General features: G+C 35.9%; 2 protein-coding genes across 2 annotated transcripts; both read right to left on the bottom strand.

Annotated features, from left to right (window-relative positions):
- Positions 1-2,574: 2,574 nt before the first annotated feature.
- LOC139871236 (uncharacterized) lies at positions 2,575-3,507 on the bottom strand. Its single transcript, XM_071858968.1, has one exon. The coding sequence runs from the start codon at positions 3,505-3,507 to the stop codon at positions 2,575-2,577; it is 933 nt and encodes a 310-aa protein (XP_071715069.1).
- Positions 3,508-10,826: 7,319 nt separating this feature from the next.
- LOC139873289 (protein trichome birefringence-like 42) lies at positions 10,827-13,057 on the bottom strand. The gene is made up of 5 exons (XM_071861222.1): positions 12,804-13,057; positions 12,203-12,371; positions 11,635-11,810; positions 11,198-11,356; positions 10,827-11,118 (listed from the first exon to the last, which is right to left on the bottom strand). Exons 1-5 carry the CDS (start codon positions 13,055-13,057, stop codon positions 10,827-10,829), a joined length of 1,050 nt encoding a protein of 349 aa, XP_071717323.1.
- Positions 13,058-13,449: the final 392 nt, after the last annotated feature.

The following is a 13,449-nucleotide window of genomic DNA, read 5'->3' as shown; positions in this document are numbered from 1 at the left end:
TCCGCTCTGCTATCCTGTCACTAGATCTTGAGGATGACGTTGAAATCACTGCCCGTGACAAAATCCCTACCGAGCTAGAGGCAGAAAGGATTGAAGCTGAAGCTAAGGCTACTGCTGCTGCTGCCAATGCTGAAAAAGAAGGAGAAAGCAGCAGTAGTAGCTCAGATAGTGAATCTGATTCTAAGCAGACAACGGAGGACACCACTGCTGAGCAAGAAACAATTGGCTCGGTTGATATTACTGGTGATACGCTCCCCATCCCTCCTGTGATCAAAAAGACACCCAAGAAGGGTAAAAGCTCTAAGAGAGCAAAAAATGTGGAAGAGAGCCCTAAGCCAAAATGCCGAAAACGTATGCCAACATTGCCTTTTCTTAACATCGTATATATCTTTGTTCATAACTATTAAGTCTGCTTATAATGCTAAATTATTTGATATGTTAGTGCGTTTAACAGATTCAGATAACGGCTAAGGAAAAACTGTTGAAGGCGGTGAGCGGAGGACGGAGGAGATCCACGAAAGTCAAGTGGAGGAAATTCTGAAAACTCCTGACCGGAATTTTACTCTGTTTGATGAAAATGATTTTCAAGATCTGAGGCCGGAAGGCGACTCCTCCTACCATTCCCCACCCCCTATTACCACTATCCCTGCTGTTACATCCACAAATGTTCCAGATCCACCAATTCCTGCTCATGTAAGTGCGCTGCAGGCGTTTATTGATGACCCTGCCACTAAGTGTACAGATTTCTTGACTCTACTTCAGGTACCAATGATAAAACAATTTGTACTTATGTGCTTGCACTTTATTTATATGAATTGTTGATATTGACCGTAACGTTCTTCTTTTGCAGGGTTGTGCTGTTCCAGAGCTGAATCCACACTTCACCGCTCTCCGTTCTGAACAACTTAGGCAGTCAACTGCTGCAGCTGCTGTGTTGTTAATGAACCACCTACGATCTTCTTTGCAATTGCAGCAGCATCAGGTGTCCATTCTTGAGATAGCCTGCACTGAAAGGGCTGAAGGTGCAAATGCTCGCAAGAGAGCTACTGAAGTTGAACGTGCCTTGACCAAAACTCAAGAAGCTTTGAAGGCTAAAGAAGCTGAGTTAAAAGGTGCTCAGGATGTTGCTGCTATCTTGCGAGAGGAGAAGGAGAGAGTGGTGGAAGTTGAGAAGAAGAAGGTTGAAGAGGAGAAGTTGAAGGTTAGTAAACTGGAGAGTCATCTGAATGCCTTAAAGCTAGAGTTGAATGTTGAGAAAGAAAAGGCTGCTGAACTCCTACGCAGGACGGAGGCTGGTGAAGGTAATTTTGCTAAACTGAAGAAGGGGATACCGGGTGTAATAGCTAAGGTTCTTGGATCTCAACTTGTTGGGAATCCTTACAATGATTATGTTGATACTATGGTTACTCATTCCATTTCTAATGTTACCAACAAAGTAACCAAACGCCTTGCCCCAAACCAGCCTTTTCCTCCTGCCATTGCTAACCTGATGCATCCCGAAACCTTGGAGAGAGTCAATGAAACAAGGGACAAACTGATAAACCTCAAGATTGACATCTATGATGATGTGTGTAATAGGGAAGAATCATCCGTCAAGGATGTTCTTGGTGTTGAATTTGTATGAACTCTGTAACAACTTATGAACAATGATAAATTTATCTGTCTTATTTAAGCTTTCCATGTTGCCACTCGTATGATTATGTTTGTCTTTATGCTCTTTCTAAATACTTGGATTTCTCTTGCTAAAAAATAAATCTGCTGTGCATCAAGCATATAATAAATTTTCTATGTATGATTGTGTATTGCATAACTTTATAAGACATACTGAAAAGTGTTTGATGTAATTCTCATGAATATGCCTTTCACTGTTAACTTCTTCTGAATTAACAACATACAAAATATTGAAATTATACTTTGCAAATATTATGACTTCAAATAATTTGCAGGACATTAGAGTCCATCATACGCTTTCTGTCATGAAATTAATGAGGAATAGTTATGAAGTATTTTTGAAGAGTAGTTATGAATTAGTAACCTTTCCGCCATACGCCTTCCGTCATAAAGTTTATGAGGAAGAATTGTGAAATATTTTTGCCTTCATATAGTATAGGAACTTCTTTCGTTTTGTGAAGTAAGTCTTTATAATATTTGTCATGACAAGTATATAGTTTTTCATTTTGCCTCGGTACATTCTAGTAAAACCTTAACGTTTTCTAGCCAATCCTTTGCGCCTTTTGCTGGCCGGCACAAGAGCATCCGCCATCAGAAGTATAAAAATACTCTCCTTCTGTGGCCAGGATATAAATACAATGTTACATTTGTCACAGGCAGCACTTTGTATAAGAAAAAGATAAAATTTTATTGATTGATAGTGCTCATTACATAAACAATTCATTATGAATTTAGGTGGATCAGGCCTAATTAGTACATTATGAAAGTTTAATGCATGCTGTTGTAAACATATGCATTGTAGCATAACTACAATGGTGTACAATAAAATGATAGAATTTGTTCTTCATAAAATGCTAAAATTTGCTCTTCATAAGCCTAGCGCTGTCCGGCCTGAGTAGTTGATTACGGTATAAAAAACTCCTGAACTTCATCATCTCTAAACAATCGATTATGCTTTCTCCGATTAGCCCTGCCCTCTGGAAAATTTGCAAATGTAGACCGTTCTCTAGTTGGGGCTACATACTGTGAATGTATGGCAGCCACTCCGTTAGGAGTTGGAAATCTGATCTCCGCATGAGCAGTGGATGCAATTGCTCCAAACTTTGCCAACGCTGTCCTTTCGAAAAGGACATTAAACCGAGAAGTGCCTTCCAAAATAATGAAATCAATTGTTTCAGTTCTCAGCAATGGGAATGTTCCCATAACAACCTCTAAACGGATTCGCCCCATGGCGTTCACCGGTATTCCTGTCAATCCTGAAACCTTCAAATTTTTTCGTCTAGCCCTATCCTGTACGTGCCTTGGGAAAGTTCTCAAACAATGCCAATAGATGATGTCAGCTTCACTACCTGTATCCGTGTAGATACGGCTGATGAACTTGTTTGCAATTACTGCTGATATGACCACTGGCTGGACGGATAAAGTCCAATTTTGAATTGGTTGAAAAATGATTGGAGCATATCTCCAGCCTTCAACATTGTTTTCTGACTGCTCACAGTCTTCATAGCAACTATCATTGAACCACACCATCTTGATTACTACTTCTGGAGTTGGTTCACGCTCTCCGTATGGGTTTCTGTTTTCTCGTCCGCCATGCTCTTCCCTTCTTCTATTCTCAACCCAACTTCCTCTTCGACCATCACTCTTCTGCCATGCAAATTTCTTTTTAGGGTCATTTCTTCTGTATTGTTTGCCTGGCAGCAAGTGATTTAGCTCCCCTGCCTTAATCTTTGCAATGATTTCCCTCATCAAAGACTTGCAATTATCTGTGTCATGACCCCACGCCTCATGAAAGTCACACCATAGCTCACTTCTTGGGCCATCTCTTTCCTCCATATGTGCTGGAGGATTAAAAGCAGACCGGAATAGGTTCAGTAAAAAGAATTTCCTTAGGAGTTTTGGTTAACGCCATTATCAACGGATGTCTCTCTAAGGGCCTCCTGTTATGGTGAAAATCATTGGGATGATTGTTGCCTCTCCATCTGCCATTGGAATTATCATTTATCCTTTGGTTTTCATCAAAGTACCGTCCTTCGTTGTGCGGTTTGGAACTGTTGTTACTATCAAACTTGCCCGATCCTCGCTCACCGGCTCGGACATGCTTTTGTACAACTTCTAACGCTTGGTGCAGAGTTTTTGGCAGGTCATACCTTAATGTATGAACAAGTGCACTAAACTTTCACTGATCCAAACAGAAAATAAAACCAGATACGAGTTACGACTCTGGACAGTCAGGTATTTTTTGTGCTTCAAGCGTGTATCTCTTCATGAAATTACTCAAGGACTCATTATGATGCATCGTTATTTCATGTGCATCAAGATGTGTCAAAGTGCAGCTACGAAGATTTTGATATTGCATAACAAACTTTGCACGAAGGTCCAAATAACTTGTTACACTTTTTGACGGTAAACTAGAAAACCTTTCCCTTGCCATTTTCTGCAACACTATAGGAAACATATGACAAGCTACTTCATCATCCCAACGCTGCAACCTCATTGTACCTTCAAACATGGTAAGAAAATCTTCCGGATCTGTAGTACCATCATATACTCCAATTGCCGGTATGCCAAGATTTCTAGGTAACAGATAGTTAGCAATTCGATCAATGAAGCACTGAGTGGATTCTGCCATAGCTGGCGGCTTTATAGCTTGCTGTCCAGTAATTAAAGCGAAAAAATTATCTACAGCCACAACGCGGACGGCGGGCTGCGCTAAGCGTTGCTTATATTTTGGCGGAGCTGTCTGCTTAAGGATTCCATTTAAAAGTAATGTTGCTTTCTTCTCAGACATGAACTCCTCTTTCTCATCATTCTCTTCTTCAGAATCACTGCCAATATAGCTCAATTCATTATCATCTTCAGAATCATCAAGAAGACTGCCCAACTTGTCAAGTATTCTGGATAACTTGTACTTTGACATAGATTGCTTCTTCATAATTTTCATGTCTTTACCATCCGTCATCCATCGAAAAGATGTAAATGGTGGACATCATCGTGGTTGCATCAATGTTCACTTCTCTGGATTAAGAACGAAATTTTGACGCCTTTCTGCACTTTTGGTTGCTGTTTCTTCAATTATTGGCCTTTTCCCTGGATTTGTGGCCAAATGTTTAAGCCTTTCTGTGGTTTCAGTTACTGTTTCTTCAATTGTGCCTTCCGGTGGCTGAACAGATGCATCTTCTTCAGGCATTGGCGAATAAGTTGTCATGCTTTCGATTAATGGATTATTGAATGTTTCGAGTACACTTGTGGATGGGACTTCAGTTGTTTTTGTTCCTTTTTCGTTCCGCGTGTTCTTAATATTAGTAGATGGCGCCATTGTTGACACCTATTTCCTTATGAGGTAAGGCTTAGTATGTCAGCACAAATACTAAAAGTATCTAGCTAGAAATAGAGGAATGTTGCCGATTGATGTTTACCCTCGGGAAATAATCCCTACAGACCCGGTACACAGGTATAGAAACCTGTGGGGTGACTTAATCAATCTTAGTCCGCTGAGTGTTGAGCTACTAGCTGGATGACTTCTAGTGAGAGAAAATACTATGTGAGAGAGAAAGGTGAAATCTCTGGTCACAAGTTATCAGAGTGTCTGAATGTGTAAAATGACGACCCAAGGGGTCTATTTATAGTGATAGATCCATCGGAGTACTCGGGGACACGTGTCAGATGATGCTGCTTTCTGTTATTCGTGATCCGATATTTACGCTGGATGTGACGCTCTCCGGTCAGGGCTTAAGCGCTAGGCGGCCTTCAGGGCTTACGCATGACAGAAGCATCCTGCTCAGCGAAGAATGCTGGATGGACAGTTTCACAAAACTGTTGTCGTCAGTATTTCTGATGCTAACTTCATGCGAATATTATGCCTTTATGCATGTATACGATAGGATACACCATTAGTTTCTGACTTAATTAGGATTTTAAATCCTTTAATTAGTTTCTGTCATAATCATACCCCATGAACCGAACACAATCATCAAATCACGTCACCATCCACATCTAATATCTTATATAATTCGTATTCATCAAAAGCAGGTAGCGAGATATATACTATAACCTAAACAGATTACACTTGTATGTATTGGGTTCATTTATGTTGGGTCTTGGCCTGAAAATTCCAAAATATATACGGCCCAAAAAGGAAAACACCATCTCTCAATCCAACTGCAAATTCGTTCATAGCCCAAACTCATTACTTCGTAAGCCCCATTTAACTTGGGCCATAATCACTCGAGTAGTATATCATAAACCCAGCAACCGAAAAGAAAGGATTAGTAAATTGAAACTAGCAATCAAATCACTTATGCCACCTATAAAGTTAATCAATAACATAAAGGGATTTCGGTGCTTTTACTTTCTTTAAACAATGAAATAATGTGTTTTGGTTACCAGAAAAGCAACAAACAAATCATTCTTTAAGTGATTTAATAATGTAATGAAGCATTATTTTAAATTTATCCATGTCGGCCACTTAAACCACTTATGTTTCATTCTTATATTAATACCGAGTTTGTTTGTTTCGAATAGAAAGATACAGCAGCAATTATTCGTGATTTACAGCAGTAGCAGCTGCAGTACTCAACAAAACAAGTGGGTTTTGTCGTGCTTCTATTTGAACACAATTTAGTAGCTGCAGAAATAGAAAGAGCAGTTGGGGCTGGTTCGGGTTGGTGGTGAGAGGTGGTGATGAGAGGTTGTGATGGTGACGGGTTGATCCACAACAGAAGTTGCTCGTATGGTGGTTCGTGTTTTGGAGATTTCATGAAGAAGGAGAAGAAGAGGGAGAGAAGAGTGAGAGGGAAGTGATGTAAAGGTGATTGATCCACGATGGTGGGTGACCATGGTTATTTCAAGGTGATTCGATGATGTGATGAATCAGAAATAAAAGAAGCAATAACATTAGCAACCAAGTGGGTTTTGTTGGTTGTTGGTTCACGAAGGAGAAGAAAAGAAAATAATAAAGAAGTAGCGGTTTGGGTCGTTCTAAACAGGAAACATTACGTGGGTTTGTTGGTGATCTTACTTGTCATGTTCGGTGAAGATGATGATATAATTGATGATGTTCCAATGGTGAGTCGAGCAAGTGCAGCAGTCGTGTAGTAATAGTTCGATGGTGGTGGTTTAGTGGTGATTTTGAAAGTGATGACGATTTGAAGGTGGCTTGAGTGGTCGAAGAAATCACAAGGAAGAAAGAAGTAGATGGGTGTTGTGAAAGAATGTCAGAGTCGTTTGATTATATTCTCATGTGTTTATATATAATAGATGGAATAGAGATAGTAATAAAGATCGACAGATGGAATCATTCCAGGAAGAAGAAAATAAAAATATGGAAAGCAGATGGAGACTCTCAATAGATTTTGTTTGGATACTGAGTTGAATTCGTTGTGTAATGCAGATTAGAGCCAAGAGTACAAATCATATACAGATTGATAACAGAATTTATTTTATAGCTGAAAGGAATTCGATATTTAACAGATATAGTACCAATCATGAGCAGAAAATAAACTAAATTGATTGTGATCGTTGAATATTACGTGTGATATCAGTATCATATATATATCTGTATGTTATATAACTGTATTTATTTATTTATCTATTATATATTTATCTGTTATATATTTATACGTATCTGTTATACATATCTGTTATAACTGTAATTATTTATTTATCTGTTATACATATATGTATTTATTTATATCTGTGTTTCTAAAGTATATAATCAATATTAATATATATATATATATATATATATATATATATATATATATATATATATATATATATATATATATATATATATATATATATATATATATATATATATAAGTAATGATAATAATTCTAATTAATAAAAATTATATTTATAATACTTATTATTAATTATAGAAATAGAAATACTAATAATAATAAATATAGAAATACTTATAATATTAATAAAAGTAAATATAATAACAATATAATGATATTAGTAATAACAATAAGGATAATTTTAATGATAATAATAACATTATTAATAACACTAATAATAATAATAATACTAATTTTACTAATATAGATATTATTAAATGATAATAATAATATGAACAATAATAATAATCTAATAATTTATACATATTTGGTTTCATATTTATATCATACTATTATTAATACTGATATTAATATTATTATATTTGTTTTAATAATAATACTAAGAGTAATAAAATAATAACAACTATATTTCAGCTTGTACTTAATATTATACATTATTATTTATGTTATATTTACTAATTATATAATATATTCATTTTATTAGTAATTCAATTATTTTATACATTACTTTAAATTTTTAATTCAATTTGAATGATTTATTTGTATTATGCTATTTTAATTTAATCTATATACTTATAATTATATTTATATATATACACATTTATTTACAACAACTGTTCGTGAATCGTCGAAAATAGTCACGGGGTTAAATGAATCCATGTAAACAGTTCAAAAATTTTGAGACTCAGTTTAACAGACTTTGCTTATCGTATCGAAATCATATAAAGATTAAGTTTAAATTTGGTTGGAAATTTTCGGGTCGTCACACCCGAACCAGAATATTTTTTGAAAATCAATCCCATACCCGGCCCGAGACCCGTAGACCCGGACCAGACCCGGCCCAATTATGTTGGGTTTCGGTTTCCCCCGTCGGGTTCCGATTTTTTTGCCATCCCTAGATGCAACTTGATAAGATTGGATATGTTGTAACTTTTTTCAAGTTCAAAGTATGGAGCACTGCAAGGGCGGACCTGGATTATGTCCAGTAGTAGCACGTGCTACTACTGAAATACGCAATGCACTAGAAATTTTTTGTGACTTTTAACTAGTGATACCACTATATAGTATAATTATTTTTGTGTGATACCATTGGATAGGGTAAATTTTTTGAGCTTTTAACTAGTAACACCCGTAACTACGATTCCTAGACCTGCCATTGGCGCTGAGTGGTGTTCAGTGTCAATTTCAGTGTCTTTCAATGTCTTCCTGATGACTGGACGCTGAATGAACTGACATTAAAAAATCAACATTGATGAGAAAGTGGAGAAGTCGTTTAGTGTCAGTGTTCAGTTTCATGGAAAGAGAAAATATTATTTATTTATTATTTATTATATTCATTTTAATGAATTAATTAAATAAAATATAAAACAAAATAAACAAAATAAAAGTTGCATTACTAGAAAAAATTTACAATTCATGGTTAAAAACTAAACTACAGTTCAAAAAATGTCAAAGTAACTTGAAACTAAAATATTTAACAAAAATTTAAATACCTACTCGTCTTCGCGTATAGTACAACGATATTCAACCAAATCGGATCGTAAACCCTTGTGCACCTCCCTATCGCGCAATTCCTTCTCATTCTCTTATACATGTCACACCTATCGATACAGCTACTTTCCATGTTCAAAACTGGTTCATAAACCTCAACATTCTCATCAATGTTTTACCAATTATCCTTAACAATCATGTTGTGTAGAACGATACAACAATACATGATCCTTTGAATAACTTTCACCTTGTAAGCTCGTATTGGTTGTCGCCGTATATGCCAACGTCCATGTAAAATATCAAATGTTCTCTCAACATCCTTGCGTGCAGAAACTTATTTCTTTGAAAAATAAGTTCATTTTTTATCAGTTGCACTAGAATACGCCTGAACGAATGATGCCCATGTTGGGACAATCCCGTCAGCTAAGTAATAACCTCTTTTGTACTCGACATCGTTGGCATAAAAAGGAATACACGATCCTTCATGCGACATCATCATTTGAACTCCACCTCGTGGAATTTGTGACAAAATAATCATCCGTTAGCCATTGATGCGCGAGATGGTGCTCACGATTAATATAACGCCGAGTAAATTATGTGTTTGAACTCACGATTAATTGACCCAAGACCCCGAACCGACGCTGATGCGGTGTCAACCGACTGTCTATCACCTCCGACATCGTCACCGACGCCGGAAGTGACAATCGATACTGTTTGTTCTAAAAGGGGAGCAAAAACCACTTGCTCAAATATCCTTCAAGTCAAGAAGGAATGTGATTCGGCAGTTCTTTTTAATTGTATACAAAAAATATCTAAAGACTGTTGAGACTTGAGACTTCAACACAATGGCGAGAAAACTGACTCGAAGGCTTTCATCGAAGGTAAAACGATGGTGAATTCTCTTCAAGACGGCTCGCACAACTCGTGCTAAAGTCAACGACACACGCCTCTGAAGGCTTGCTTGCCTTTCTCTCACACCTCTAAGTTAGAATCTGGACTAGAAGTCGTACATATGCGCATTTTCTCCGAGTTGATGCACTAGTGTTTAAAGGGTACGGACTGTAAATTCGTTGACAAGATGTTTACGCTGGTTCAAATCCATCTCGACCCAACAATTCGTCAATGTAGTTGATAGAACCCTTAGGAAATATTCCACTAAAAAAGCATTCGAATTTTGAGAGATATGATATAGAGCTGGAGCTTATAACTGGAGATTGTAATTGGAGCTTATTTTTAAAGTTGAAAACTAGAACTTATTCCGTATTATTTTGTAACTGTTGACAAAGTAGCCGGAGCTTTAAACTTATACCTCAAAATTTACTAAAAATGACTATGATATATATGACAAATAATAATATGAAGGACAATTATGTAATTTCTCATTTCATAAGTTTTGAGCTTATTTTATAAGCTAGCTCAACTAATTTATTTATAAGAGCTAAATTTTTTTCACATGCTCTAAATGTCACCTAAACAATGCTTGCGCATGCTTTAATGAGTGCGCAAGCATTTCTTGAAAGACAAAACTCATACATCCACATCCTACACGGATATTTACAAATGTCCACCTCTGAACTCGAACTCACAACCACTTAACTAAAGGGTTTTAAAGCATCGATTTTAAAGATGACAGATGATAGTGAAAATATTTTGTAATTATTACAGTGAAAATATTTTCCTTACTCTAGAAACCGATCCTAGTAAAAGGGCACTTAGTTAATGTGTTTTGTAATTATTACATCAAACTAGAAAAAGACTAAAGGAAGCGTGACAACAAATATAAAGAAGTTGCCTTTTAAATTATATGCTCCAACATATTTCAAGTATATGCTTTTTATTAAAGAAGGAAACAAGAACAACTAATCCTTGAGTAAAATTGTGTACAAAATTTGATTCCATGTATCGGGAACACCAGCAAGACACCAATGACTGCAATCCATCATTCCACCAGCATACTTTGATGGATGCCCATCTTTTCTTAATTGTGTAAGTAATGTTATATCTAACAAATAAGCTGGATTTTCCATTTTTGAAATTACATCTTTAATCACTTGTTCTGCTTCATATTTTTTACCAGGATACATGAATCCTAATATGGGTTCAGTTTCCCCGTTGCAGTTCCCAGTATTCGGTGCTCCCCAATCTCTGCCTCTATTATCACATATCAAAATTTTGTTTGGATTCAAAGTACAAAACTTTCGTTTGTAGTACATAAATGACAAAAACTTACTCGTAATGAAATGCGGAAACGCCTTGAAAAAAGAATCGGGTCTTTTTAGGATTGATGTTCGAGTCGGCCCATTTTGCCCATGTAGTTAATGCGATCCTGTAAGCATCCATAACTGGCATTTCTTTGTATAAGTTCTCACCGACGCGGTAGTAATCCCATCTGAAACCAAAACAATAGTTTATGAACCTATTTAAATAATCTCTGCATCAAGCATAGGTTGCAAAACGTGTCGTTTTCGTAATGGGTCAATATGGGTTATAGTCAAATCCTGAAGTCTGGTATGAAAAAAAATACCATTTTTATAGTAATTCAATAGCTATTTGTGTTTAAGTCAATTGTATGACCCGTTTGAGATAAAAACAACCCATATTGACCCATTCACAACTAAATAGGTTGAAATGCCATTTTTATTAATAATGATTAGCTTCGAATCATACGACTTAAACGCTCCATCATGAATCCACCAATGATAGCTATTAAAGATCAAAATATCCGCTTCTTGCCATCTGATCCCTCTACTGATCGAGTCCAGTTTCAACACCCGTCCCTGTTTTTCCATCACCAGGTCTACTAGGAACCCGTTTTTCATATATATTATCGTAACTCCATGGTCCTTCGATTTCAGAAAACCCAACATATAATCAAAAAAACATAATCAAACTAATTTGCAATATAATACTCCATACGTCCCATAAATTTTGCTGTGTGTTTTACTTTTGTTGAATTTAAGATATATTAATGAATTAAATTTTGCCCTTCATTTAATGTTGTTATAAAGAGTAACTAATTAATTTAATTACTATATTTAATGTTAAATTTCCAATAATAGAAGGGACATAATTGAAATTTTAGTGGTTTTCTATTGTTATTTAGAGTAATGGCAGGAATCTTGAGACAAACAAAAATAGTAAGGTAGACAATTCTTATGGGACGTAGTACTACTTTTCCTGCAAATTGTTTTATCTCCTCTTTCATATCTTTTAATGTTTGAAAATGAGCACTCACGTAAAAATAAATGAATGATGACCCTTGACGAGTTATGCTTCTGCTGTAGCGTCGAGCGGGATAGTAAAGCAAGCATGCTAATGATTGGAACTGATTTGAACTTAATGAGTCCCCTACGAACATTATCTTCTTCCCCTTGTTTCTTCGTAGGAAGTTCTCAGCATCGAACCTATACTTCAAAGCAAGTATTATGGATACATTTGTTACACTTCTCTAATAGGACAAAAAAATCAAATAACCATTTCAAGATAGCTTGGTAGTTCAGCCGTGGTTCATACCACACTCCAATTATATCTTGTGATGGTCAGGAAAAAAGGTTATAAAAAGTTACAGATACTCATATAGTAAAAATTATTACCCTTCTTGGGTACCCTGAATAAACCTCATTCGTTTATCTATTTAAAGCGGTGTAAGAACGAATTTGAAGCAATACGCATATGTAGTATCTAGATGCATTGGCATGTAACAATTACTATTCATATGAATTTAATATTTTAATGGTCCAAATTAGCAGTTGAAATTTATCAAAATGTTAGAATTTTTTGTTGGAACAGTATTCGTAATGTTATAATGTGCTCGAAAAGAAAGATAAAGTTTGGACCTTGAAAGCGAGCAACCATGAGGCTGCCAAGTGAAGTTGAGATACATGGTATCAGGTCTACCATTTCTCTGGCAGTTTAAGCCCGGGTTTATAAACGGGCACTCTGAGCCCTTATACATTGGGTATGAACCTGATTCGTCCCACACCCACCTTCCTCTGAATAAGTCACACTTATTTTCGTCTGCATCAACACCATGATCACCCCCCATTGTTAATACATAAACAAAAAGAAAACACACATTCCACACACTCATTTTCAACATGAACAAAAAATTGAAACAAGAAAGTTTTTCGTGAGGGTGCTTATGTAGTTAAATGGTGTACTTTTTTTCCTTCTCTTTCTAAAACTAAATGTAACAACTTTTGTCATGCAATAAATGTATGCTACAACCATTTTGGTGTGGTTTTGACTTGTAAACATGGAAATATTCATGTAAAAAGTGTGGTTTAAAGCAGGTTTAATTCTGCTGACCAAATGTATAGATACAAACTTGATCATAATTAAGTAGACGCCTGTCAATAAATTTACTACTATGCGCGTTTTTTTACTCCCTGCGTTTCATATTACAATTTAAAAAATCTCATCATTACAATGTACCTTTATTCAAATTATAGTTTTACCCCTTACTTTTTACCTAACTTTGTA

The sequence above is a fragment of the Rutidosis leptorrhynchoides genome, chromosome 10, assembly GCF_046630445.1.
Source record: "Rutidosis leptorrhynchoides isolate AG116_Rl617_1_P2 chromosome 10, CSIRO_AGI_Rlap_v1, whole genome shotgun sequence".
Classification (NCBI taxonomy): Eukaryota; Viridiplantae; Streptophyta; class Magnoliopsida; order Asterales; family Asteraceae; genus Rutidosis; species Rutidosis leptorrhynchoides.
Note: the sequence above shows the minus strand (reverse complement) of the source record. Positions and strands in the feature narration are given on the sequence as shown.